Consider the following 27369-nt stretch of genomic DNA (forward strand, 5'->3'; position numbering starts at 1 on the left):
AGACTCGCGCGTGTGTGTGTGTGTGCTCATCCTTCAGGTATACGCATGTCATCTCCCTCTCGCCCTCGTGTCCCTCTCTTTTCCTCCTCTCTGTGTGTGCTCGCGTCGCGAATATGAAGTCAGAGTCGAAGCAGCGGAACGCGCGAGAGACCGGTACGCCGCTGACGCCTACACATACAGGCAGTCACCACCCCATACAGTGACCGACAGTCGTGTGCGTAAGCGTGTGGGCGTACGTTACGTCTGCAACTGCTGAGGCTTCGTCTGTGCTATGCACTCTTCGTGGCTCAGCAACGGCGGAAAAAAATATCAGTAAAGCGAGCACACGACTACGCAAGCCGTCAAGAGAGTGTAAAGTCAAGGCGGGGCGAGAGACTGGACGCGCACTGACGGACAGCGAGAAGAGGAGCACCGCACCTCTGTGGCTTTATCTCTCCCTCTCTCTTTCACCTCCTCGCTCTTTCCTCGTATCCTATTCACGCACCGCACGTGGGTCGCAGGCCCACTTAGCGACGGGTACGTGTGGTCGTACCTAACAACTCATCAGGCGACGCACATAAAACGAGTGAGAGATCGAAAACCCCAACACAAAGCGGGGGAGGGGAGCAAAGCGGCCACTTCAGAGCCTCTGCAGTGCTGCGTACATCCGGCACAAGAGCGAGGAGAAGGGGGAAGACAAGAGGGAGACGGAGACAACGCTGCAGAGAAGCACAGATTTACCGTCACTGTCGATCGCTCTCTGCTCTGCCTTCGCACCTACTCTTGTCAGTGCGTGGGTGCCCTTCGGCGCCTCTACACGCAGGCATTGGGCACGCATGAAGACGGCACGCACATAGAGGATACACACGCTCTACAAGCCAGCCTGCTCACGACGACAGCTGCGTGAAATCGATCGCGTCCGGTGCGCAAAACCTTCTGGCGCTGATGTTGCCATCTCGAGGCCTTCTCCAGCACGGAACCTTGGCACCCACTGTGGTTCGATGGGTCTCCTCTCCCTCGTCCTCGGTGGCACGCCGATCGTGTAGAGACGCCAAGTCGACAACGTCTCGGCAGCGCAGACAACCTCATCCACATGCTTCGCCTTCAGCCGCTGAGAGTTGCCAAGTCCATGCGAACGAGAATGCAGAAGCGGCACCCTCTGCCGTAAAGATGGCGGCGGCGGCGATGGATGTGGATGAGGTGGAACACCTCCTCGGCGTCACTGCGACACGCCCTACGCCCACAAGCTCAACTCCATCTGCGCGGACCTCCGCCCCCATGTTCGCCTCGTCGCTGCAGTCTACTACAAGCACCACCACCAGAACACCCGAAACGGTCGTCGACCCGCGCGCAGCGCTGCACGCCAAGGCCCTCCACCAAACAGCTGTGAGCACACGCGGTAGGGATGGGCTAACGCACGTGCAGCTGGAACAGATCGACCGGCGCCGCAGCAAGCCGAGTCTCTCCGAAGTCGAGTTTGACGTGGGCATGACAGAGCGGCTGCTGCCGGAGTTGCCCCGTCTGCCGGCGCTGCATGAGGTGCACTACGGTGATGCCGTGGTGCAGGAGCTGGACCGCAGCACATACTTTGCTCGGAGGCGACACGACAGCACGAGGATAGCCACGCCATCGATGATGAACGCTAGTTCTAGCCACCCCTCAGCAGACTTGGCAGCCACACCCAACGACCCTGCCATGATCGTCATCAACGGCGAGACGTGTGTGGAGCTGAGCCTGGACGAGGACTTGGGTGAAACGAGCTTTGCAGTGTTTGATGCAGAGGCTGCTGAAGCAGCTCCGGCAACCTCCGATGCTACTGCTCCCGCTCCCATTGCGGCGGTCGCCGCCGCTTCAGAGCCTGCCAGCTCGACCGCTGGTGGGGAACAGTGCGTGGCTGCCAACGGCGACGGTGGTCGTGAAAAGCACGATGCTGCGGCTGTGGTATGTATGGGTGAAGCTGTGGATGCTAGCGATGCGCCGACACCTGGTAGCAACAGTGAGGACAACAACGACACGGATGAGGACGGTCTCTCGCTGCCGCTCAACTTTGGCGCGGAGCGGCCGTGGTTTGTGCCCACATCAGGGGTCGTGCAGCTTCACCCGCTCTCGTCGCAAGACTGCGCACTGCTACTGCGGTTCGTCCTTTATCTGCGCCAGCAGACCGAGGCCAACCTTGTGCCGTCGCTGCGCCGCGCGCTGATCGATGCCGAGCATCAGGCAACAGGGACAGGTGTAGACGGAGAGAAATACGCCAAGGGGGGTGACGCTTCCGCAACGTTTGAGCCGCCATCACCGTCGTCGTCCATCGCAGCTGACACAAGCAGTCGTGTCCGCAGTTCTCATCTTACCTTAGCAGACGTGATTCGCTACCTGGACACCGCGCCGCCTCCGGTGATTGCCTTTACCGAGTCGCTCCCCGCCAACCGCGCAAGCCCGTGCGCGACTCGCCCTCGCCCCGGCTCCATCTCGCCCGCCTTCGTGTTTCACCTGTACCTCGAGAACATCTCCTCGCAGAATGCCCTCGGACACCTGGCTGGTCTCTTCGGCATTCCCCAACGCGCCTTCCTGACGCATACAGCAGCGAGCAAGATGTCCTGCAGCACGGTGCTGTGCGCTGTCGCCGAGGACCGCGTGCGGCGGGAGCACCTTCTACACCTCAACACCCTGCGGCACCCGGGGTTTGTGATGCGCGTGAGCGACATTCGTGAAGTGAACGAGGACGGGTGCGGCTCCTCCGACAGGTCGGCCGGCAGGAACGCGTCATCGTCCTCGTCGGCACGCTTGTTCTTCGAGCTCGCACGCTGGCAGCCTCTCTACCACGTCGAGGTACTGATACGGCGGGTGGGTAGCGCGCGCAGCACCGCGAGTGGCGCCGGCCTCTCGACTCGGCAGCAGATTGAGCACCGCCTGCGCGCCGTGCAGAGGGTGGGCGCGATTTGCTTCTGCGCCAACCGCGAGGCGTCTTTGGCGCGTGCAGCGACGGACGTGCTACACGGCTTCTTCCGCTCTGCAGTGCTGAACGCGCTGCAGCGCCAGAAGGCGCCAGTGCCGCTGACCCGCTTCTTGAAGCGACCCAACGTCGCAACAGCGCAGCACGCGCACCACGTCAGCACAGATGTGACCGTTCGGCAGGTGCTGAAGGCCTTTATGCAGTGCAACGGCGACTGGCAGGAAACGGTGGTGCGCACGCCATACGTGTGGCGTCGCCGCTGGATCAACGCGCTACGCGGGCTTGTCTGGAACACCATGGCGAGTCAGCGCATCCGCAAAGCGGGGCGGGAGGTCTGCCTCGGCGATATCGTGCTGAAGCCGGCGTACCGTGATGACGTGCATCGGCGCGGCATCATGACGGTGAAAGCGGAGCACGTGATGGTCGTGACAACGTCTGCGGAAGCACAGGCGGCGTGCATGGAGGACGTCTTCATACCGTTCCTCCGCGGCCGCTACCCAGAGCATCTCTTCGCCGATGAGTCCACCGGGCATCCGATCATGACGCGTCGGAGCATGCTGGCCCTACTGCGAGCGATGCACGCGCCGCAGCTGCTTCTGGGCTTCACTGACGAGGTGCGGCTGCTGCTTGACATCAGGGCCGACGTCTCACCGATGCTCTTCCGCCGCCTGCTGGGGCGACCAGTGGAATTTGAGTTCGCCATCATGGAAGACAAGCCTCCTATGCACGCACTACACTTCGATGCGGCACGGCTGCTCACCAACGACCGCTGGCTGGCCGCCGATGGTGTGAAGAGGCTGCAGAGCCAGCCGTCCTCGGAAATAGGCATCAAAGACGCGAACAGCGGCAACGGCAACGCCCCACGTGTCGCAGCGCTGCAGCAGACCCGCGCAGGTCATTTGATGCCCCCGAGTGTGGTGCTCGAGCACACCACCCTCGGCGCTCGCCTCGCCTCCGGCATTCTCTCAGAAGAGTTCTTCAGTGTCCCCTCGGCAGACGACTACGTGGTGCTCGGCCACGCCCACCGCCACCTTGACGGCGGCCTCGTCCACGCCGCCCCACACTCGGACACCGCCGACGTGGGCGATCGGGTGTACTCCGTCTATATCCGCGCGGTGGTGGAGCACAACCTTGCCGGCCTGTCCAACATGCTGCGCGAGTACTTTGTGCTCTCCGGTATAGAGACGGAGGCGGACAGCTCGCTGCAGCACAAAGTACACCGCATGCGGCGCGAGCTCGATCCAGAGACAGAGGTGCTGGCAGCGCCGGTGTACTGCTCGACGTGTTACAATCGAGACCACGACACACAGGAGCAGTGTGCCGAGTACCAGTACAAGCGCCATCGCCGTGGCGTGCAGCTTGATCTGGCTGCGGCGGCTCTCCACCTGGGGGAAGAAGCCCAGATGGGGGGGACGGTGCGAGGAGATGCGGTGCTGCCGGGGGTGGCTGGGACGCTGGAGGACGGGCATCGCGGCTTGGCGAGAGACGAAGCCGCGGCGACTGACGAAACCCTCTTGATGCCGCCTGCGAAGTCTATGGCGGCCACAGCAGCGGCGACCACGCTGGCAGTGGCGCCTATGCGAACGGCGCGCACGGTGTGCATGCGCTGGCGACTGAGGCGCCGCCATGACGAGCAGCGCTGGGGCGTGCGTTTGACGAAGGCACTTCACCTCGTCGATATCGAAGATGCGTCACTGGTGCGGGAGGCGGCGGTGTGGTGTAGCGAGGCCGGTGACGCTGTGACTAGTGCATCCACAGCAGCAGTGGCCATGCCGAACGAAGCCGAGGCGTGCCCCTGGCCCTCCTCGTGGATCTCCCAGAGCGCTACACTGGACGAGCAGACGCCGCCGTCATCGTCATCAGCGCTGCGTATCCTTCGGTACCTGCGTGCCGCACTTCATGGCAGTGTCAATGCGGACACAGACGCGGTCCCACTGCAGCGGGACGCGCTTGCGGAGCTGCTGGAACACTCACCGCTCATACGACTGCCACCGGCTGCATCGGCAGCTGCGCTGCCGCCATCCACTGAGACCCCCGCGGCGTCACAGCTGAAGGCGTGCAAGTGGCGCTTGACGAAGGTGAACGCGAAGCCGGTTACCACCCAGCGCGACGTGGCTGCAGTCCTGCTCACCGAAGCTACCAAGTCGCGCGAGGTGTGGCTCACCTTCGAAGTATCAATCGGCACCACCACCGAGGGCAGTGACGCTGATGTACTGACGCACGCGAAGCCTGGTGCGAGTGGCAGCATGGGTGCACTTTCAAAGTGCAACAACGCCGTCTCGACTGTCCAGAGAGGTGCCGTCCTGCAGAGCACCTCTGCGATGCCGCCAGAGCAGCGACAGGAAGCAGAGGCGGCGATGCGACGTGCCTTGAGCGGGGTCAGCCCCGACACACGGAAGTGGGTTCAGGACCTGCCGCACCGAGTCACCGTCGTCCTCAAGATGCACCGCCGTGACGTGCAGGCGCATCGCTCGTGGGGGCTGCAGCTCGACGGGTCGGACATGACGCTCGTGAACTTCGCGAAACTGATGTCGCAGTTTATGACTGGCTCGGACGCACGCGGCAAGCAGGGGCAGGGAGGTGGTCATAGCTCTGTTGCCTCCATCGCCCCTGGCAACGCGTTTCCTCGCCTCAACAGCAGCAGCAGCAGCGACAACAACAACGAGCGTCAGTCTCAGAGAGCCTCTAAATTGCTGAGCGACAGTGATCCAGCGCTGAGGCACCTTTTAAACGACATGTACCGCGTGGTGCGCATCCATAACACACCGGTGCGCCACAAGGTGGAAGCGGCGCGCGCGATGGCAAACTTTCAGGCATCACTGGACGCGGTATTGCCGTCGGCAGACGTCGTCGGGCAATCCTCGCAGCTCTACAGCAGCAACCATCTTGGCGCACACGCAAGCACCTCAACATCGAGCGAGCAGCTCTTTCTTACACTCACATTAGAGCGCAAGGCCACGAGCTACCGACTCTGCAACTCGCTGGCCACGGAGCAGGGGCTGGAACCTGCATGTGCTGAGCTCAACAGCTGCAGTGACGCGCCCCCGTCTGCGGCGTTTCCGCCCCCAGCCGCAGTGGCGGTGGTGGACGCAGCCCTTCTGTCTGGTTTAGCAACAGAGCACTGCCCGGTGCGGCCTATCACGGAGGTGCAGCTTTCGCGCAGCGTCGCAACAGTTGCCATCAACCGACTGCTGCTCACGAGCGCGACAATGAAGAAGTGGGGGCTGCGCCTGCAGAAGGGCACGCGGCGTCTGAAAGCCATACAAGAGAATGAGCACTTCAGCTTCCATGTCTTCGCCAGCAAGAAGTCGCAGGGGACGCGCATCGCCGACACGCTGCGCCTACTCCCCTCCGCCACCGCCGCCGCGACGGGGGCGACAACAAGGCGTGCTCATCATCTCTACTACGTGGAGCGCGTTAACCGCACCGCTGTCCGCTCGCACGCAGAGCTGCGGCAGGCGCTGCAAATTTCTACCCAGCAGCCGACGCAGCAGCAGCAGCAGCAGCTGGGACGCGGCCTCACCCCTCTGCCAGCCCTGCCCCCTGAGTCCGTGACGTTGAGCGTCCGCCAGTTCCCGCTGCTGCGCCTTTCAGCAACCGTCCGTCGCGGCGGTGTAGGAGAAGAGAGCGCGCTTGGCCCCGTGGGCATCCAGGTGGACAAACGCATGCAGGTAGTCGCCGTGTTCGCAGGCAGCCCCATGGCCCGCGCTCTCGACGAGGCTGCAGGGCCCATCTGCTCTGTTCGGCGGCTGATCCGTGACCGCAGCGACGCCAGCTGTGTCATGGACAACACACCACAGGTTGGCTCAGAGGCGTGGTGGTGCGCTGTTCAAGATGTGCGATTGCGGCAGCAGTTGGCATCAGTGGCAGCGGCTCTCTCAGCACTCTCCGGCAGCTCCGCAGGCGGCAGTGCAGGTGACAACGACCCCAAAGAGGAGTGTATGGCAGTGACAGGCACAACCAAGGCGAAGAAGTCGGTCAAGCGCCAATGGAACTACGGTATGGACGAAGACGACGGGGACAACGGTGGCGGTAGTGATGATGCCCCTGAAGCTCGCGTGACGGCGGCAACTACCGAAGCGTCTCCCAGCGCGCCGGTGAGGCAGGTACCAGCTTTGTCCCCGTCACCAGCTGAGGACAAGTCGGCTCTCCGCGCCATCCTTCACGACCTTGCTGCCACTGCGGCACATGTTCAGCAGCAGTTCTGCATGTGCACTATGGTGGACGGTGTACACATGCTCCAAGCATCGGTGCTGCAGGAGTTCGCCCTGGCGCAGCTGGCTAAGCTGGAGCAACGTCTCGGTTGCACGTCTAGCGGCACGGCATCCTCTGATGACGCGGCGGAGGCGATGGTAATGCTGGGAGCGCCAGAGGCAGAGCTGCTGCAGCTGCAGGAGCGTCTCACTGCGGTGCATCACGAAGTCCGCTGGGAAGTTTTGTACGCAGTGGAGTCGAATAGGCCGCTGCGCACGCCGGCAGACTTGGCGGCTGCCTTCGCGCCTGGCGTTGCGGAGGAGACCATCATTCTTCAGCAGATAATAGAGGACTGACACGCCGACAGGAGAGGTAGGGACAAAATGGACAGACTTAGCGCGCGACAGGGTGAGGTGGGTGTGGGGGGGGGGGGGGGGGTGGCGACGATGATGTACGCCTGGGGTGACGAGGGCAAAGGACGAGGAAGGGGCGGGCGGGTGAAGTAGAGGGAGGGGTGATTGCCGCAGCACAATCACTCATGCGAGTGTTTTGCCTCTTGCCGTGCTGATGATGGTCCGGCGACCGTTGGTCGAGTGTGTGTGTGTGGGTGTGGGTGTGTTCGTAGTAGTCCAGCGCATACGTCTGAAGATGGTGGGTGGTGGAAGAGGGAGGGGGGCAGCTTGATGACTGGCAAAAGAGTTGTCGCCCACGTCATTTTCTCGCTGTTGTCGTTGTTGTTGTTCTGCTGATGTTGCGTCGTTGGTAAACGCTGTCACGTCGTACCCACTCGCACTCACGCATACATGCACGGCCCTCGTTGTGTGGTGCGGCTTTTCCTCGCACTCTGTTGCAGCTGTCGCTCCCCACACACACACACACACACACACGCGCTCTGAGCGTGTGCGTTTAATGAAATTACTAAGCGGGGTAAGCGCACACGTCGGGCGAAGGACCGAATAAGCCAACGGATGGCAAAAGAGAGAGAAGAAATCGAACGACAGGGGAGAGATGCTTCGCTTCGAGTGCGAAGGTGAGTGGTGCACTCGTTCGGTGTGTGTCGGCGTGCCTCTCCCGTGAGTCCGAGGAGGAAGAGAGGAAAGCGGTAGGAGGGTGTGGTGGTGAAGCAGCGGTGGCGAGAGAGGGAGAGAGAGGGCGGCTGGTGCCAACACAGCGGCGGTGTTAAAGCGTCACCGACCCTCTCAGCCATCCCCACCTCCCTGTCTCCCGCCTTCTCGCTCCTTTCTCCGATTTTCATGAGGACGTTGAGCGTCATGACCCAACTCACCGCAGCAGCGTCAGGCAAGGACGAAAGAGACGAGGGCATCGTGTGGTCAAGTACGTGCTGCTGCTGCACAGACACACGGCGAGCGCGGTGCCTTCTCTCTCTCTCCTCCTTTTCTTCTGCCCTCATGCATTGCTGATGAATGGCTGCCATGACGATCGTCATTGTCCTTCTCTCCATCTTCCTCGCCCCTCCTCTCTCCGCTCGTGTGCTGCGGCTGCCCGGCTGGTGTCACGCACGCGCGTCTCGTGTCTTGTGAGACCAAAGCATCGCAGAGCGGATCCCGTGCACTCACTCTCTCCACCCCTCCCCCTCCCCCCCACCCCCCCACGCGCCCGCCCCACGCAACAGCTCGTTCTCATCACCAACGTCTATGCGCACATCCGCACCTTTTTCCTTCCCCTTTGCCTGTCGCCCCCGCTCTCGTCTCTCCCACCCTCTCTCGCTGCGTGCTCGGCGTGCAGATTTCACCTCATACACTCGCCCGCAAGCGCATATACGCAGAACGAGCCCCTCCCCCTTTACACACACGCACGCACACACGTGCGCCTTGGCCATTCGGACGCGAAACGGCAAGCGGTGCTGCTCAAGGGCTGAGGCACCTCTCCTAGTCAAGTGTTTCTCTCTTCAGTAGTCGTGCTTATCCTGAGGGGCACTGAGCGAGGCAGCGCTCGCTTCGTGCGTCCTACAGTGCTCTGCTGCTCACCTCGTTCTCTCACTCTCGTACCAGCGAGCATACGAATGCAGAGCAACACCGTCTTGGACCCAGAGCGCGAGGCGCTGCGCAGCGAAGCCATCAAGAAGACGGTGGAGCGCAACGTCACGCAGGCTCGCTTGAAGAAGGTAAACGATGACGTCAAGCAGCAGCAGCGGGAGCTGGACAAGGTGGAGGACCAGGTCAACGCACTCCTCAGCATTGGCCACTACGTGGGTGAGGTTCTCAAGCGCGTTGATGAGGAGCGCTTCATCGTGAAAAGCATCAGCGGCGCGCGTCACCTGGTTGGCTACCGCAAGAGCATCAAGCCGGAGAAGCTCAAGTTTGGTGCTCGTGTCGCGCTGGAGATTACGACCTTCACGATCGTGAAGGTGCTGCCGCGCGAGGTGGACCCGCAGGTGTACAGCATGCAGTACATGTCCAGCGACAAGGATGTGTCCTTCCAGGACATTGGTGGACTGCAGCCACAGATGCGGCAGATGCGGGAGGTGATTGAGCTGCCCCTGACGAACCCAGAGCTGTTCACGCGCGTTGGCATTGCCGCGCCGAAGGGTGTGCTGCTCTATGGCCCGCCAGGCACCGGCAAGACGCTGCTGGCGAAGGCCATCGCCGCCAACGTGGATGCCGCGTTCCTCAAGATCGTCGCCTCCTCCATCGTCGATAAGTACATTGGTGAGTCGGCGCGTGTCATTCGTGAAATGTTCGCCTACGCGCGTGAGCACGAGCCGTGCATTATCTTCATTGATGAGGTGGACGCCATCGGCAGCAAGCGTATCGAGGGCTCGTCCTCGGATCGCGAAATCCAGCGTACGCTGATGGAGCTCCTCAACCAGATGGACGGCTTTGACACGCTGGGCAAGGTGAAGGTCATCATGGCAACGAACCGGCCCGACACGCTCGATGCGGCCCTGATGCGGCCCGGACGCCTCGACCGCAAGATCGAGATCCCGTTGCCGAACGAGGCCGGGCGGCTCGACATCCTCCGAATCCACTCGGCAAAGATCGCAAAGCAGGGCGACATCGACTTTGAGAGCGTCGTGAAGTTATCGGAGGGCTTCAACGGGGCTGATCTGCGGAACGTCTGCACGGAGGCCGGTATGTTTGCCATTCGCGCCGGCCGCGACTACGTCGAGAACAATGACTTCAACAAGGCTGTCCGCAAGGTGGCGGACATGAAGCGGCTGGAGGGCACGGCGCACCAGTACTCCGATCAGTAGGAGGGGCTCTCAAGGATGGCGAGGACAGCTTCGACAAAGACACCGAACCTCTGCCTGCATGAGTGTACACAGCGCGCTGTTCACGCATGGCGCCGTGACTTTCACCCTCTCCCACCCACGGCTGTCGCTACTTCACTGGCAACAATGATGGATATGGTGGACCGTTGGTATTGTCCCCCCTCCCCTCTCCTCCATCGCCCCACTCCCTCCGCCGGATGCCGTGGGGGGAGGTGCACATATGTACATGTCGTCTCTGTCGGTGTGCAGTCGTACGGGCGGGAGGGGGGTGGCCACTCGGTAGAGAGGAGGGACACCTATGAAGACCCTCTCTCGTTCTCTCTCCTAGCAACGACACACAGGCACGCAGACCGAGCAACTGCTCACACCGCACCACCACTACTCCGATCCCCACGGACTGCGCTCGCCTTCTCTTCTCTGTGGTTGTTTCCTTCGCGCTGTCTGGCTGCCGGCTGGTCCACTGAAAAGAGGCCGTATGCTTCCACGCGGGTGTGCGGCGTCTGCGGGCACCCCTGTGGAGGCTCCCTTTCCCTGGCGTCTCCCTGTGTAACCTGCGTGGGTGTCTGTGTCGCCATGTCGTCTCTCTCTTCTCTCTTCCGCGTCTTTCCGAGAACAACATCGGAAGAACGTCCCCGGCCACGCAAACGCGCCAACGGGGTGGGGGGGAGGCGAGGAAGAGGGGAGGCAGAGGGCCACGGCAAGACGGGGTGTGTCACGTGCGACGAGGAAGGCGGGGGGATGTGGTTTGGCGGTGGCGGGGTCGAGGCTTCCACGGCGGTGTGCAAGAGCAGAAACGAAAAACTGCAGGACTGTAGCGTCGGGGGTGCGTTCTCTCCTCGGGGAGGAACTCGCTAAGGTGAACATCACAGCACCGCTCTCACACGCACGCCTGTCTCTCCTCCTCTTCCTCCTTCCCCCTCAACCCTCTGCACATGGGCTCTTCCTCTCCACGACCACCAACGTCTCCCACACCCTCCACCCTTACCTCGTCGCTTCGCAGCGACAACACATGAGACATGCACCTCCTACTGCCACCACCGCTCCCGGCGGAGTCCGTGCATGGGCGTCTGGTGGGTGTCAGTCACCTTCATTTCCTCTCCCCTCTCCACATATTTTTTCTGTCTCGCTCTGTCTGTGCTGATTCCGTTGTACCAGCACACCTGCAGTGAGTGTGTGCGTGTGCGTGTGTGTGTGTGTGCGTATGCGCCTTGGAAGGCAAGCGAATTTGCCCGGAGAGACAGAGAGAGTCTACGGTGTAGAGCAGTAGGGCGAGGTAGCTCTGTGTCCCTGTCTCGGCATGCCTGTGTCGCCTTCGCCGTCGCTCCGCATACACCCCCCGCCCCGCCCCGCCCAACAACAACAAGCAGCAGTAACGTAGCACGCATCGAGTGGCCACCCCTCTCCGCACTGGAGGAGGGCGGAAGGGGCAGAGGCCACAGCGCATCTTCGCGAGTCCCACATCCTCTGTCACCACCTGGCGCCACGAATTAACTTCCCCCTTATCGCACACACACACACACACACACACACACACTCACTCACTCACACTCCCTCTTCGCCCTCTGCACCCTGACACGGAGATGAAGGAAAGAACGATGGCAACCACCGCTGCCGAGGCAACACCCACCACCTGCAGTACGGTGCTGCACCCTTCCTGGACAGTCCCTGTGGAACCTTCCAAGCGTCGCTCGGACAGTTATCTCATGGATAAGGCGATAGCCGCGTCTCTATCCAAAGGCGCAGCGCGCCCCGTTTCATATCCCGTCTGTGCTGCTCGCGCGGAGCACCACAGCACACACCTGCGTGCCGATGGTGTCTGCCGAGGTGGCTCTTGCAGTGCAAGGTGGACTCATCGCCGCCGTCGCACGCAACGACTCACGAAGCGCGCGACTGTGTGGGTGCTGTATCTCCTGTTGCCGCTCCTGCTGTACAACTCCACGCCACCAGCATCGCCACGGCTCACCCCAGTACGTGCAGCTACTCCTGCCGTCATTACCACCTTCTACGCTCCATTTATTTCGGTGCGTGCTGTGCAGTATAACCTCACGTTGGCCTTCCAGACGAGCGACTACGTCGATAACAACTGTGTGGTTGGCTGGATGACAACGCCGTCGTCGCCAACACCTTTGCAGACGCGGTCTACCGATGCTCGTGGCAGCCTCGCCAAAGAGGGAGCGATGGCACCGACGGCTTCGACGGCCTCCGTGGCGATCATCAATGTCTCTGCTTGTCCATACTACCCGATGTGGTCGCTCCTGGCCGCCGAGCCGCCCAGCTTCGAAGAAACATCAAAGGTCTTCAGGGGCAAAGTGGATACCGATGCAGCGAGTCACGCTCGCGTTGGAGGCGGCAAAGAGAACCTCACGAGTCCCCGCGAGAGACGCGACAGAGCGGCGGCGACGGTGACGGTGCCGTCCGCAGAGAGAGCCACTTATGCTGTGCCCGACGACCTCGCCAACGTGCTTTGGGGCCCGCGCAACGCGCTCGCCTACTACTACGAGGTGTTGAATACAGACGCCTTCTTCTTCATGCTGCAGGGGTGCACCATCCGAATCAGCATCGACACAGACGTGCCACCGGCCTATCCCTACAACGCCTTCCAACGATATGCAGATACATACACGTTGAGTGTGTCCGCCACGGGCGGTGATGGCGCCCTCAATGGCCACTCAGGGGTCCGTGGCAGCCTCTCCTCCTCCTCCTCAGCGAGCACCCGAAACAACGGCACTGAGGGTGATGGCGACGGCGATGAGGTGGGCCCCGACGTCACTCTGCCAACGGTGTTTTTTTTCTGGAACCAGCCGCGGCTGCATTGCACCTACAACGCCCCAGCGCTGATGTCGATGATGGTCGATCTTTCTAACCAACAGCAGCAGCAGGAGGACCCCATGCAGAGTCCGCCAGGAAATCGTCGCCCACGTCTTCGGGCAAGGGAAAAGTCACGCCCTACGTTTCGGAAGGACGACGCAGTCTTGGCAGAAGCCAGCACGCAACTGACAGATGGGGAGGCAGCTGAGGACCCACTCACGGCCTCTTCGACTGGACCCGTCTACCCGTCCTGCGCCGCAAACATGCCCTCGCCGAAAAATATTTTACCGTCTAGCGACCTAGACGAACTCCTCACGATGAACTACATGCAACTCAGCAGCACCGTCGTCGTTAAGGTCTTCAGCTTCGATGTGTGGTACCAGTTCACGGGCACACCGCTGCCAGCGACTCTCGCGAAGGGACGCATCATGACCACCACCGCACCGGCATCGGCCACGTACTCGGCAGTCTTCTCCAGTGATCCCAGGGCCAGGAGTGGCGGCGGCAGCGCCGGTGTGCCGACCGATGCCTCGATCGCTGGGCAGCCCTTTAACCTGCTGGCGGACCCGGAGAAGGTCTGCGCCGCCCCGGCGCTCTACACCATCTCCCTAAACTCGTTGCTTGCGCGGGCATCCTCTTGGGGTCTCGGCAGTGTCACAGACAGCCTGCCGCCCTCGGTGACGGTCACCCACGACTATCCTGCCGCCCGCGTAATCGCGGTAGTCGCGCAGTGCTCTGGTGTGCCGCTCTCATTCTCAGTGGCGGTGAACTTCGTGAATCCTGGCAGCTACCCCGGTAGCGGCCAGCACTACGCCACCTCCATCATTTACTTCTTCTTCCTGGTGTGCTACGCCCTCCTGCTCGTCGTGTTCCTGATAATGATTGTGCCGTGCAGCAAGCGAAGGCGGCAGCGTCGGGGCAGCGGTGCTAGCGGGGGCGTCAAGAGCACCAGCGACGGCCCTGGTCAGGCAACAGCAGCAAACGAAAAGAAGCAGTCGCGCGCTGAGTCTGGCCAGCGCAGTGCTGACAAGGCTAGAAGCGGTGACACGCGCGGTCGGCTGAGCCGCTCCGTCGTGGCACGCACGGGCAGCCCAGACGGCCACCGCCAAGACGACAACGGAGACGAAGAGCTGCAAGCAATGAGCGACAGTAAAGGCCAAGCAAAGAGGCGTGCAACCGCCGCGGCGCTAGTGGACAAGGGGAAGGCGCCGTTAAGCCCGTCGTTGTCGTTGTCGTCGACGTCGGGGACGGCGGCCCAGACGCGCACGTCGACGCAGCGCAACACGACCGGAGACCCCGTGAACGGCGCCGAGAGCAAACCTCTTCATGGAAAGACGGGCAAACGCGGTGGACATCAACTCCGCGGCGGCGCTCTGCAGCAGCACCACGGCCAGCTGGTTGCGGAAAAGCACAATGGCGGCAACGAAGCGGACAACTCCGGGCCAGGCTCCTCGCCCTTGCACTCGATGGATTCGAACACGTCCCGCATGTCGTCTTCGGACAGCGATGACGCTCAGGACATCAACTTTGGCAGTAGCGAAGCGCAAAGAGAGGCGGAGGCGAGAGGAGGGGCGAGCAGGCGTGGTCATGTGCAGAGCAGTCGACGCAGCCGCCACGTCACCCCATCCTCCTCCACACTCTCCTCCTCCACACTCTCCTCCTCTACACTCTCCTCCTCCACTAGCAACGACTCTGATTGCACCAGCAACACCAGTGACAGTACGAGTGAGGACGACGACTGTTGTGCCGCCCGCCGACGATGTCGTCGGAGAAAACAGCGAAGCGTGGGGAGAGAGAAAGAAAAGCAGCAACGAGAGCGAACCCGTCAGTGCCGTCATGGCTTGTCCTACTCGAGCATGGATGCGTCAGATGCCGAGTGGAATACACCGGCAGGCGACGCCTACGATGACGGGCTTCGACGGGGGGCGCAGCGGCGGCACCGCGGCCGTCGTCGTGAGCGAGAGCCGCGGGCGCGGCGGAGAGAAGGTGATAAACATCGTCAGTGCATCTCCTCAGCGCGTTCCAAGGCACAGGGCGCCGCCAGTGCCGCCGTTTCACCGCGTCGGTGGTGTGCCAGGGCAGCTCAGATGGCCGACGTCGTTCGGCGGCACGTCATGGAGCCGCTGTGGGTGTGGTGGGCAGAGAGTCACATGCTCGTCATGTATGCGCCGATCCAGTGGCTCGTCCTCGTCCTTATCGTGCTCAAGTGCCTGCTGAGTGCCCTTTCCGCGGTGAAATTCGTCATCCTTGCTGGCGTGGAACTGGGCGTCCCCTCTCTAAGCCACCGCCTGCCCCTCGTGTGCACCATACTCGGTGTCGCGACGGACTCGCTGCTGATCCCGACAGAGATGCTGGTGGCAATGGGGTGGGGACTGGCCTTCACGACTCCACCTCCCACAAGCCACGTCGCTCTTGTCTGCATCGCCACGATCGCGCTGTTCATCACCGCTGTTCTCAGTGCCACGTGCGAAAGAGACGGTCTGAGCATGGCGCTGACGGTGAACAAGCACGCAAGGCTCATCAATGACAATCAGTGCAACGCGATCGCGTACACCCGCGCCGCTTTCGAGCTCGCCTGCCGCATCTACAACGTGCTCCGCATGTTCTTCCTGTCGCTGTGGCTGTCGAAGACGGTGGTACCAGCCGACGCAGCGGCTATGCAGCGGCAACGCAAGCTGCGTGAGAAGCAGCTGCAGCGCGAACAGCGCAAGGGTCGTCAAGGACGGGGAATGGCCGAGACCGGTGACAGCATCGGTGGCGAGGCTTCGGGTAGGTCAAGTCTTCACCATCGCCCCTCGTCCACGTCATCTGGTCGGCGCAGCGGCCCGTCCAATGTGGCCACCACCGGCACCACAACGCTGTTGTCGACCCCGATTACTCTCCGGCCGCCGCCGCGCCTTGACTACCCTGGCGTGTCGCTGTCAGCCATGGAGGTGTACCTGCGTTACCGTGGTATGCGGGTGCCCTTCCTGATGCTGCTTGTGTGGACTATTCTGCTGCTTGTCTTTGCCTTCACCTTCTACGAGCCGGAGGATTACTACATGCTGATCGCCTTCCGCGAACTGCAGACTGTGTACCTCCTCGGCTTCATCCTTCTCTTTTTTCGAACCTCCGCGCCGTTCTACTGTTGAGACAAAACCCACCTCGCATCACCGCACGCGCCGGATAAGCCCACCAAGCCCTGCACCTCTTTCCTCCCCTCCCCTCCCCTCCCCCCCACCCCACCCACTTCGCGTTGTGATAGCCGTGTGCATTCGTTGATAGAGGCGAGTGGTGAACGAGGAGGAGGGGGAGGAAGTGAAGAGGAGGGGCAGCGATGAAGCCGTGCGTTTTCTGCGGCAGCACGAAGAGGAACTGCCTTAGGGACCACCTCTCCGCAGGATATGGCTTCCGCATCTCTCTCCCTCATCCAGAGAAAAAAAAAAAAAACCCCAGTCTTCGCTCAGACGCAGTGCCGACGATCATGAGAAGTGAGTCTCTCTGCCTCTCTCTCTCTCTCTGTGTGTGTGGGTCACTGCCGCTCTTGCCTGTCAGGCGGATGTAGTCAAGAAAAGGTTCTCCCCCTTTCCCTCACCGAAACGCATCACTCCAAACCTTCTCCCCTCCCTCACCTCTGAGACGTGCGCCGCACAACGTCTGCGCTCGCTCCTGACGCCACCTGCGGTCTTTTTTTCCTCAACATACGACACACGCACGCACGCTCATCGGAAGCATCCGCATTGGGCTGGCAGCACGTGTGCTCGTTCTCTTCCTCTTGTCCCCCCCTCCCCCACCCCCCACCCCTCACCTGCTTGCTTCGTTTCTTCTCAGGTGGTTACGCATTCTCTCTCTCTCCCCCACTCCCTCCCTCCCTTCTCTCTTGCTGCAACCACCCGGTATCCTCCCACCCCACCCCCTTCTCCTCTCCCACGCACGCACGCACACACACACACACACACACACACTGCAGGTTGACACGCAATCGCTTGAACTTGTCGCTTCGAAACCCCTCCTATTCCTTCCCTTCTCCCGACCATGTCAAGCGACTTCGAGAGCCTCTCTTGCAACCTAGAGAGCAGCGAGAACCGGCAGAGACACGGTGACAGCACGAGCGCCAGTAGCGACTTCGACACACTCGACGACCTGGTCACCGAACAGAATGCACAGCTGCTGTGCCGGCTCGACGTTCACAGCGCGTCTCCCGGCTCGGGTGATCGTCTTGCGCCATCTCCTGACCACTCGAATCAGCGTACGTCGTCCGCGTACGGCTACCGTGACTACGGCGTGACAGGCGAAGTCGCAGCGACTGTCCCAGCGGCACGCGGCGCCCATCAACATCACCGTTGCTCTGCTGCCGCGCAGAGCGATGACTGTGGTCGAGTCCACCTCTTCATCAAGGACCCAACCAGCTGCTGCCGCCCACCTGCCACCGCCACGCGCGGTGATGTCAAGGGCACGCATACCCTGGACAATCTGGAAGGCGAATTCGCACCCACGGTAGTGACCCCGCGCGACACAAGGACTGCGTCATGGGCAGCAGCGGCGGCCACGACTACCGCCGCCAACGTTTCGGCATCCCGTGGCGGAGAGCTGGCGTCAGTGACCCAGCGACAGGCGACGTGCCCGCCGGACTCCGTCTCTCCCACCCGTGTCCACAGTGCCGCAACATTGACCGCCTCCGCCACCACGCGCCGCACGCACGACTCGTCTGACGACGAAGGCTGCGCGGACGATGGAAAAGTGGAGAAGGACCGGGCCGACCTCGAAGTCTCCCCGACCGTGCAGCGCGGGCAACTCACGCACGGCGCATCGGCAGCCGCCGCCGCCTCACGGCCCCCGCAGCCTCTGTCGACTGTCACCCCCTATCGCAGTGCGCGGGACCTCGACGGCTTCTATAACACAGGCCTGCTGCTGGAGGATGACGATAACGACGACGATGCAGCGACGAGGGACCTCAGCCGCCGCCACGCTCTCGTGGTCGACAGTGCTGTCGCACCACCACCTCCGTCCGCGGTGCCTGGTGCGAGTCTCTTCCACAGGCACAGGTCAGCTGGACGATACGGCAACAATGCACCCATCAGCTGGCAGCGCTTGCCGGCAACCACTGCAGCGCCAGACCCCTACGGCGGCGCGCATTGCAGACGGCCAGCCTCACCGACGTCTATCAAAGCATCGACAGCCACCGTACCGCGTTCCTGGTCCATCGCATCGCGCCGCAAGGCTGCTGGCGACCAGCTGTGTCGCTTGGCTGTGGTGCTGCCCACCATGACGACTGTGCACTGGCTCTCGCTCGTCATCACGCTTCTCGTCCCGGTGAACCTTCTGTGTCTCGATGTGATGGCACTGGGGTGGATAAGGCGGCGTGTGGACGCGAGCTATGGAGGTGCCTCTGCGCTGCCGTCATACGCCCGATCTACCGCGCCCCTCTCACCGCGCGTGGTTATCTTCTGCGGCGCGGAGGACTCAACAGGGGCAGCAGCAGCAGCGTCGTCGTCGTTGTCGTGCCCGAGCGGCTCCGAATTCGGGCCCAACGTGGACGTCACTACCGTCACCTCCACCTCCGTCGGCGGTAGCAGCGATACTGCCAGTGCCGACAACTCAGGAGGGGTTGGCACGCTGAGGCCCTCTTCCTCGTCTGCGCACACGGTCCCTGCCCTGTGCAGCGTCATTCTGTGGCTTCTGGTTCCCAACGGGCTTCTCTGCCGACTTGCCATGCACCGCCTCCGGCGTCCTTCTGGCGAACGAGTCGCTGATGAAACTAAGACAGTGGACAAGTCCGTGGTGGGCTCATCACCATCCGTGGGAGTAGCAGCAGCAGCAGCATCACCGAGCACGCCCTCCCCACCCCACCAAATATCCGTGGCAAGTACTGATGAGTATCAACACTTGAAAGCGGAGTGGCGAGTGTGCTGCGATGCCTATGAGCGTGCGCGTCAGCTGGCACCGCAGTTGAAGGTGATTGAGCTCTTTATCCAGTACGCATTCTTGTGGGTCATGGTGTACGCCCCCCTGCCGTGTGCGACGGCGGCGGGCGAGTGGGCGGAGGCGTGGCTACTGACGGTGCCGGCGCCCGAAGAAGAAACGGCAACGACGCAGAACGGCAGTGACTGGGGCGCTGCGAGAAACCCCACCACTTTGGTATCGCCGCGTTGTGCTGCGGGCGCCATCGTGACTGCCTAAGCGGAGAGAGGGGAACACACGCAGCGGGGAAGCCTCCTCATTGCATCCTCGGTGAGCGAGAGAACCAGAGAGAAAGGCCACGTATAGGAGAAGCGCTGTGTGTGTGTGTAGGTACACACGTTAAGGTGCACTCCAGACGTACAGCCTCGGTGCGATCCACTCGTGTCTTTGCTGATCTTGTGTTTTCCTCTTCCTGCTGCTCACATGTTTAGTCTCCTTCGCCGAGATTTCTGAGAGCGCGATGTACAGGGCAAAACATAATGGGCTTCGCCTCCATCGTTGCTGTCGTCTCGCCGTTGCCGCAGTCAGTCATCGCGCATCTCTCTCTCTCTCAGTTTTGCTTCTCTTCCCTTTCTCTATCACACACCTCTGCCCATCCGCACACACACGCACACGCACACATTCTCTCTCTCTGCCGCTCCACCGCCACCCCCGCACACATCCCTCCTCTCCCTCCCCTTCTGTGGGTGTGTGTGTGTGTGTGTAGTAGAGAGTGCCGACACCTCCTCATGGTGTGTCCGACGTGTGCTTCTCTTTTGCTGCTTCAATTTGCTTCATTCTCCTCCCCCACTCGTTACGCCTAACCACACATCACACATCTCCCTTATCCCGGTATTCCCCTTCTCTGATGAAACCATCCTACCTACCTCTCTCCCTCCCCCTACCCCTTTCCTCTCTCTCTCTCTCTCTCTCGTTCCCTCGCAAGCTGTCGCTGAGGCGGCAGTAGTGGTTGCTGCACGGCCATTCCTTGTCTTTGGTGCTATTCACGATGCCTGCGCTTGTCTGGGCGCGCGGATATCGCGGCGCGCGTGCGTCCGCGTCGCCTCTCTCTCTTTCATGGAATGTGTGCTTATCCGCTTTGCTGCGACGTGTTGTGCAGTGCATTTCTTTCGGACGGCAGGCGACGAGGTGAGCTGGTGGAAGCCGGAGCGAACTACAGTGGCCACGAAAGCCATCATCGATGGAACCCCTCACTCCGCGTGCTCGCCCTTGTCGCTATCCCACCGTTGGTTGCTGAATTCCCCTCTCTTTTGCGTCCGAAGTCGTCTGAAGCAAATCACACCGCTGACGTAGAAGGCGGAGCGTGTGCGGGCCTACGTGGGCAACAGAAATGCGGGGATGGAAGAAGACAGGCGCGGGGAAGTGGTGGACGAGCGAAACGGCGGCGCCGATGATGCCAGTAGCCGAGGTTTCTCTTCGGCAGGCGGTGGCCTCGAAGCTACGCATCGGCCTCGTCTCGTTCAATGTGCCTCACCCGTTCCCCCCGCCTCCTATCGCCATCTCCGTCTCTCTCGCTCATAGACACACGCACACACACGCACACACTGTTTCAAGCCTTCTCATCGCGCACTCTCCCTTCTCTCTCTTCGGCATCTCCCCCTGGTACACTCTCCTCCTCGTCCTCCTCCTCTTCTGTAGCAACTACAAGCGCGCGTAAGCCCTTCCCGACGCACTCACCCCACCCCACCCCCCACCCACACACACACACACACACACGCACACACACAGCCAATGGAGGTGATTGCCACAGCGCATGGTGGGCCTGAGGTACTCGCGGTCCGTCCGTCCTCGCACACCCCCGACGTAACGCAGCTCGAGGAGGGTCAGGTGCTGACTCGCAACACCTACGCTGGCGTGAACTTCATTGACACCTACTTCCTTTCCGGGCTTTACAAGAAGCCGACGATGCCGTACGTCTTGGGCGAGGAGGGCGCGGGCACGGTCGTCAAGGTAGGCCCCGGTGTGTCGGAGACGATGCTTGGAAAGCGCGTCGCCTACTTTGGTGGTGTCGGCTGCACCGGCAGCTACGCTGCCTTCACAGTGGTCCAAGCCTCTGCGCTGCTCGAGGTGCCGGATGGGGTAACTGATGCGCAGGCGGCGGCGGTGCTGTGCCAAGGTCTGACGGCACACTACCTTGTGGACTCCAGCTACCCGTGCGGCCCAGGCTCCACGGTGGTGGTGCACGCCGCCGCTGGAGGAACGGGGCTGCTGGTATGCCAGATGGCGAAGCTGCGCGGTGCGCGCGTGATCGGCATCTGCGGCGGCGCGGAGAAGGCAATGCTGGCGACGTCGGTGGGCCGCGCAGACGTGGTGATCGACTACGTGGCGACGCCGGACTGGCCGCCGCTGGTGCGCGCGGCGGCGCCGAAGGGTGTGGATGCGGTGTACGACGGTGTAGGCCAGGCAACCTTTGCCTGCAGCCTGTCGGTGCTGCGGCCACGCGGCTACATGATTTCGTTTGGCAACGCGAGCGGCGCCGTGCCGCCGATCTCTCCGCTGGAGCTGTCGCGCGCGGGTAGCGTGTACCTGCAGCGGCCGACACTGGTCGACTTTATATCCTCTCCCGAGGAGATGCAGCGCCGGACGTCGGATGTGCTAGGGTGGGTGGCGTCAAAGCAGGTGCAGCTGACGATCGGGCACGAGTACCCGCTGCGGGAGGCGGGGCTGGCCCTGACGGACCTGCAGTCCCGCAAGACGACGGGCAAGCTGCTGCTGAGGTGCACCGACTAAGAGGCGGATGCGCCAGGCGTCTGGGCACGTGTGTGCGTTCGGAGGGGCGTGCTGAGTGTCCCTTCTTTTCCATGTTTGGGCTGCGCCGGTGCACCCGTACTCCGGCGGGCATACAAAGCGCCATCGACAGGCGCGCTTTCGCCTCACACTCAAGCACGTGACTGGGGTATTGGGTGTTTCAGATTCGTCTTGGTCTTCACCACCACCACCACGACCTCCTCCTCCTCCTCGTCGTGCTCTACGTGTGTATCGCCCACGCCGAATGGGGGCGACCGCCTGTGTATATGAAGAAAAAAAACCCGTGCGCCTTTCCCCCCCCTCCCTCCCCATTGGCTGTGCACTGCGTTGCAGTAACCTCCCACGCACCTCGGCGAACCTGTCTCTCCCTCTCTCTCTCTCTCTCCACACACACACACACACACACTGCCTCTCTCTCCCTCTCTGTGTGTGTGTGTGTTGGCGCCTGGCCTCCGTCACTCGCACGCGCCTCTGCCAGCTGCGCTCCCGCAAACAAAAGGAGAGTCGACGGACTGCGCATTAAGGCTCGCATACACGCCCGCGAACCCCACAGCGGAACATCATGAAGCTGTTGAAGTTTGTGAACAGCGACGCCCCGCACACCCTGGCGGATGTACAGCTGCGTAATCAGCGCCTCTGGTTCCCCGGCAAGCGCGGCAATGCGGCGGTGGCAGCGAAGAGCTGGACGGTCGATGTAGCGTCCCCCACGTCCCTCTCCGGTGGCTACTGGCTTCTGGATGACAGCAGTAATCCGATCTGCGAGATCACTGATGTTCTTCTCGCGGTACCCGAGACCGCGACAAGGGTAGCCGGCAGCAGCAGCGGCACCTTCGCCCCGCGCGGGGTGACCGACAAGGACGTCGACGGCATCGACTTCCGCAGCAAACTGGGGCGCCAGATGGAGCGAGAGCGCGCTACTTACGGTGCCACCTCGAAGACAGCGAGCAAGTCGGCACGAACGATGATGAACGCCGAGGAGCTGACGGAGAAAAAGCACGAGCGCATGAAGCGCGAGCGCGAGACGGTTGCCGAAGCGATCGAGAACAACGAGACTAGCGTAATGGAACCGCGAAAGAAGGAGAGAAAGCGCTCGAATAAACAGTGATAGCGACCGAAAGAGGGCGAGAGGGAAGGCAACAGGCATGCACGTCAGTGTTCCCTGCTGGTCTGCCGTCGTGGCTGTGGTGTGGTGCGTGTGCATTTGCCTCCTGCCACCCCTTCGTCTTCTCCGTGGTGCACTGTATGCACTTTGCGGCAGAGAGAGGTGGAGGGGGGGGGTGAGAGGCCGGTGCATGGCCCGCTCCTAACCGTGGTTGCTGCGGTGATCCCTCTCTCTCTCTGTTGATTCGGCTTACCGGTTACGCTTCTTTCTCCTTCGCTTTCCCTCCACCCCTTCCGCGGACGCTGCTGCGGCTCCCATCTCCTTTCCCTCTCACCTACAAGACACACACACACACCACCGCCGTCCGCACGCAGGCGCCCATGCGTTTGATGGCGTTGTGTAGTCGAGGGAAGAAAAGGGAGGAAGGAGAGCGGGCGAGGGGACGCGTGATGCAGCGGCGGTGGCCGTGCAGGTGCGGGAGGCTGGTAGCGAAGGAGGCGGATGAACATTCATCCACCCTCTATTACGCTTCGTTGCCGGCTTCGTTTTCCTATCGCTGTTAAACGGTAGTCACTAAGATGGTGGGGTGTCCTCTCTCTCTCTCTCGCTGGGCGTGTGCGTGTGTGTGCCCTCCTCAGCACCTCCACTCTTCGAGTAAGTCATGTGTTCGTGGTGAGGAGGGCATCAACAACATCTGTGCAATCCTCGCGCGCGCAAACTCGGTGGAAGCCGTGCAGGGTGTGAGACGCACTGTTGCCACCACCTCCTAGGTAAAATTCAATATAATCACAAAGCTGTGCAGGCTCGTCAGATAACCTTTGCCTCTGCGTGTCGTAACCCAACACCTCCTCGTCGCCTACCACAGCGGCTGCCAGCGGGAAGGCGTGAAATCCGCTTGCGTCGCCAGAGGGCTGCCGCTGCTCCCCCCGCATCCGGGCAGAAAGGCGGGGGGAGGGGGGGGGGAGAGCGAAGGAAACACACGAGAGGGGTGGGGTAGAGGGACCACAAGGTGCGGGGTGGGGGAGTGATGGGCCCACGCGGAAAGATTCCGCTGTCGTCGAAGGCTGCCTTTTCCGATGAACCGCACGTCTCTTCTCCCTACTTGGCTAGGAAGTGCCGGGCAAGTGGATCGCTTTTTTTTTCCTCCCCCCCCCCCCTCCCCCCTCCTCTCTGCGCCTCTCCCTCGTAACGTTTCCTCAAGGCCACTCCTCCCTCCGCCAGTCATTGGCCCTTTCCTCTCCCCTTCACTTCTCTCCTCCTATCTCGAACGCCTAGCCCCTCTTCCGTGGCGTCCTCATGGTACCACGACTCCCTCACCCTCGTGCCACTGCCAGTCTCGCGGTTTGTCTTTCGTGGGTGTGTGTGTGTGTGTGTGTGTGCCGCTGCTTCGCGTCTTTCGTGCAGGCCGCGCTCAAGAACACGGAAGGAGGCGCATCAGCACCGAACCACACACGCACACGCAATAGAGACCGCACCCCACCCCAATTTTCTACCCCACTCACCAACTACTACCGTTGCTGCACCGCGGGGACCAGCAAGGGGGGGGGGGCGAGTAAGCGAGTGAAATAGTCCTTCGAGAAGCTGATTCGGTGTACCTCCTGGAAGGAGAGGCGTTACGCGCTAACACACCTCACCTCACCTCGTCACGCACGCACAGACGTTGGTGGGTACCGTCTCCATCACCTCCCCCACCCCCCTGCTACTCTTGGGTTGCAGCATGCACCGTGTCGGCCCCTACCAGATACCCTTCCCCTATGCCCCCTATCCACTTCAGGAGCATGCCATGACGGCACTCCGTGACTACCTCGAACAGCATCGAGGGAGCGAGCACACGGAAGGCATAAGCAGTCGATCTCAGTCGAGCAACACCGCGCCAGTCGCAGTGTTGTCAGCCTCGTCGCCGCCACCATCACCCATGGCAACATCCGCCAGCGGTACGAGAGGCGGCCCATCTCGTGTAGCAGTGCTCGAATCACCAACCGGCACTGGCAAGTCGCAGATCCTTCTGAACAGCGTTCTCTCGCATCTCTTCGAGCCTGTCGAGAACGCCAACGAGCTGGACGGCGTAGCGAGTGCGAGTTGCTGCTGCATAGCTGCTGAATCGCCTGCTGCGATGGAGACCGTTGCTGCGCATGAACCAGAAAGGTCCACTTTGGTCCACCCCCCAACCTCACAGACTCTAGAAGAAGTGCTCCGTCAACGGCAGCTGGAGGAAGAGGTGGCGCAGGCGCGTCGAGAGCGGCGCGCACGCGTCCGTGCACAGCGGCGGCAAATTCGTCAGGCCCGCAAGCGCATGCGTTTTCAACAGCAGCAGCTGACAGACAGCGGCGGCGAGCAGGACTTCTTGCTCACCCAAGACCCCCTCGCATGGTATGCAGAACAGCGTTCGATGACGACAATGGGGCTCCGTGGGGACGACCTGAGAGGCCTGTGCAGCACGAGCTCACTTTCTGCGTCGTCGTCCTCGTCGTCCTCTTCCTCCTCCTCCTCGCCCGCGAGTGAGGACGACGACAACGACGACGTGGAGGGCAAGCTCGAGACGGCCCTCTCAACGCTCATTCCTCTGCGCAAGCCAAAAGTCTACTTTGCGAGCCGAACCCACACGCAGCTGCAGCAGCTGATGGAAGACCTGCAGCGCACCGCCTTTGCCCAGCGACCGCTGCGTCCACAGCAGCGAACGAGCGAGCCGCTGGGGAACACAGCTGAGAGATCAGCGGGAGCGCAAGTGGGCGCTAACGGCAGAGACGACTGTGCTGCCCCCTCAAAGTCCTTTGGCTCTCCTCCCCCTCTCAGTCCCCCAGAGGCAGTGCCATCATCGATGCCTTCACGACAGCAGCAGCAGCCTCACCGTCTGACTGCCGTACACGTGGCTGGCAGGCAACACCTCTGCCTGAACGCAGGCCTGCGTCGCAAGGCTGGCTGTAATAATGACCGCCTGAACTACTATTGCCGAGAGGCGATGCGCTTTGAGCGCTCGAAGCAGGGACGGCAGTACCGGCGCCAGCAACAAGAGCATGCACAACAGCAGCCACGCCATTTCACCGGCAGCCCTGACGTCCGCGACATTGAAGCTGCTGGGGCGCAGCAGCAGCTGGGGCAGGACAGGGGATGCGTGTACTGCGTCGAGTCGCACCTTCGCTCTCTGTTGGTGTACCTCCGTGATGAGCAACACCGTGCCGATGCAGCCACAAACCCCGAAGACGACGACGCTAGTTCCGGACACGGTGGTCTACCCTCGTCAGTCTACACCATGGACCGTCTTCGGCGGCTGGGGGCGGAGCTGCAGGCGTGCCCATACCTCGCCACACGCCTCCTCCTCCGGGGCGCCGACGTGGCCTTCATCCCGTACGGCTACGTCCTTGACGAGAACCAGCGAGCGGTGCTTCTCGGCGGTGCAGCCACAAACCCAGCGACAGCAGCGGAGGCGGCGGCGGCGGCCTTTGCGATGCCCAGTCGCTCCACCCCGGCGTCTGAGGCGGGTGGTGGTGGTGGTGGCGTAGCCAGCGAGAACGGCGACGTCGCTTCGCACAGCCACCCCTCGCTCGGCGCCGTACTCTACCATCGACGCCAGCGCCTGACAACCACGGCGGCCTTCAGGCGGCGACGGCAGCAACAGCAGCATGGTGGCTCCCCCAGCCCAACAACGATTTCCCTTCATCCCCGTCGTAGCAGTGTGAACGAGGACGACGACGACGAGGCGGATGCAATGTGGCACACGATGGCGTGCGGCGCACCCCCCTCCTTTCATGGGGACATTCTTGTATTCGACGAGGCGCACAACATCGCTGACTACTGCCGCTCGGCCAGCACTGCAACCGTCGCTCTGTGGCAGCTGCTGCTTGCTCGACGGCTCTTGGAGATGTACATGGAACGCTACGCGTCTCGGCTGTTGACGCGTAACAAGCAGCGGCTGCGAGAGCTAATTCAGTTTCTTAGCAAGCTGGCGCGCTTCTGTGAGCGCGCCGACTCTTCCGTCTTCCTAGCAGAGGGTGGAGGCAGAGAAGGCGACGTCGCATCATCGATACCAGGGCCGTCGCCACTGTTAGCGCGGCACCCCCAGTCATCACCGACAAGTCCAGAAACCGCCGTCTGCACGCGTGTCTTACCCTTCCACACGTTTCTCTTCAACGCTGGCATCGACAACGTCGACGTGTACGCGTTCCTGACCTTCCTGGTCGACTCACAGCTGGTGATGAAGTTGCAGGGACTCGTCTCCTACGCATTAGATGCGGAGCTGCACTCAGAACAAGAGGGGAAGATGACGAAGCCGGCGATGACAGCCGCGAGAACGACGATCACCAGCGGCACAGACAACAGAGCAAGCTTGACGGCTGGCGTGAAGAGGCAGCGCGGCAGCGGATTCGATGTAGGCCCCAGCGATGCGCGAAGTGAAGCACAGCGGCAGCGTCGCTGTTT

At 62.0% G+C, this 27369-nt stretch overlaps 7 protein-coding genes across 7 annotated transcripts; all 7 read left to right on the plus strand.

Annotated features, from left to right (window-relative positions):
• Window positions 1-1926: 1926 nt before the first annotated feature.
• Window positions 1927-7479, plus strand: LBRM_03_0440 (conserved hypothetical protein; the record flags this gene model as incomplete). The annotated part of the gene is made up of 1 exon (XM_001561584.1): window positions 1927-7479. One exon carries the CDS (start codon window positions 1927-1929, stop codon window positions 7477-7479), a length of 5553 nt encoding a protein of 1850 aa, XP_001561634.1.
• Window positions 7480-9146: 1667 nt separating this feature from the next.
• LBRM_03_0450 (putative 26S protease regulatory subunit) lies at window positions 9147-10337 on the plus strand (the record flags this gene model as incomplete). The annotated part of the gene is made up of 1 exon (XM_001561585.1): window positions 9147-10337. The coding sequence occupies one exon, from the start codon at window positions 9147-9149 to the stop codon at window positions 10335-10337; it is 1191 nt and encodes a 396-aa protein (XP_001561635.1).
• Window positions 10338-11935: 1598 nt separating this feature from the next.
• On the plus strand, window positions 11936-16294 carry LBRM_03_0460 (conserved hypothetical protein; the record flags this gene model as incomplete). The annotated part of the gene is made up of 1 exon (XM_001561586.2): window positions 11936-16294. The coding sequence occupies one exon, from the start codon at window positions 11936-11938 to the stop codon at window positions 16292-16294; it is 4359 nt and encodes a 1452-aa protein (XP_001561636.2).
• An 883-nt stretch (window positions 16295-17177) lies between these two features.
• On the plus strand, window positions 17178-19322 carry LBRM_03_0470 (hypothetical protein; the record flags this gene model as incomplete). The annotated part of the gene is made up of 1 exon (XM_001561587.2): window positions 17178-19322. The coding sequence occupies one exon, from the start codon at window positions 17178-17180 to the stop codon at window positions 19320-19322; it is 2145 nt and encodes a 714-aa protein (XP_001561637.1).
• Window positions 19323-20834: 1512 nt separating this feature from the next.
• On the plus strand, window positions 20835-21833 carry LBRM_03_0480 (putative quinone oxidoreductase; the record flags this gene model as incomplete). The annotated part of the gene is made up of 1 exon (XM_001561588.1): window positions 20835-21833. One exon carries the CDS (start codon window positions 20835-20837, stop codon window positions 21831-21833), a length of 999 nt encoding a protein of 332 aa, XP_001561638.1.
• A 580-nt stretch (window positions 21834-22413) lies between these two features.
• LBRM_03_0490 (conserved hypothetical protein) lies at window positions 22414-22956 on the plus strand (the record flags this gene model as incomplete). The annotated part of the gene is made up of 1 exon (XM_001561589.1): window positions 22414-22956. The coding sequence occupies one exon, from the start codon at window positions 22414-22416 to the stop codon at window positions 22954-22956; it is 543 nt and encodes a 180-aa protein (XP_001561639.1).
• A 1714-nt stretch (window positions 22957-24670) lies between these two features.
• LBRM_03_0500 (putative DNA repair helicase) lies at window positions 24671-27367 on the plus strand (the record flags this gene model as incomplete). The annotated part of the gene is made up of 1 exon (XM_001561590.2): window positions 24671-27367. A coding segment is annotated over one exon (2697 nt), but the record flags the coding sequence as incomplete, so codon positions are not given.
• Window positions 27368-27369: the final 2 nt, after the last annotated feature.

The sequence above is a fragment of the Leishmania braziliensis genome, chromosome 3 (assembly GCF_000002845.2).
Source record: "Leishmania braziliensis MHOM/BR/75/M2904 complete genome, chromosome 3".
Taxonomy (NCBI): domain Eukaryota; phylum Euglenozoa; class Kinetoplastea; order Trypanosomatida; family Trypanosomatidae; genus Leishmania; species Leishmania braziliensis.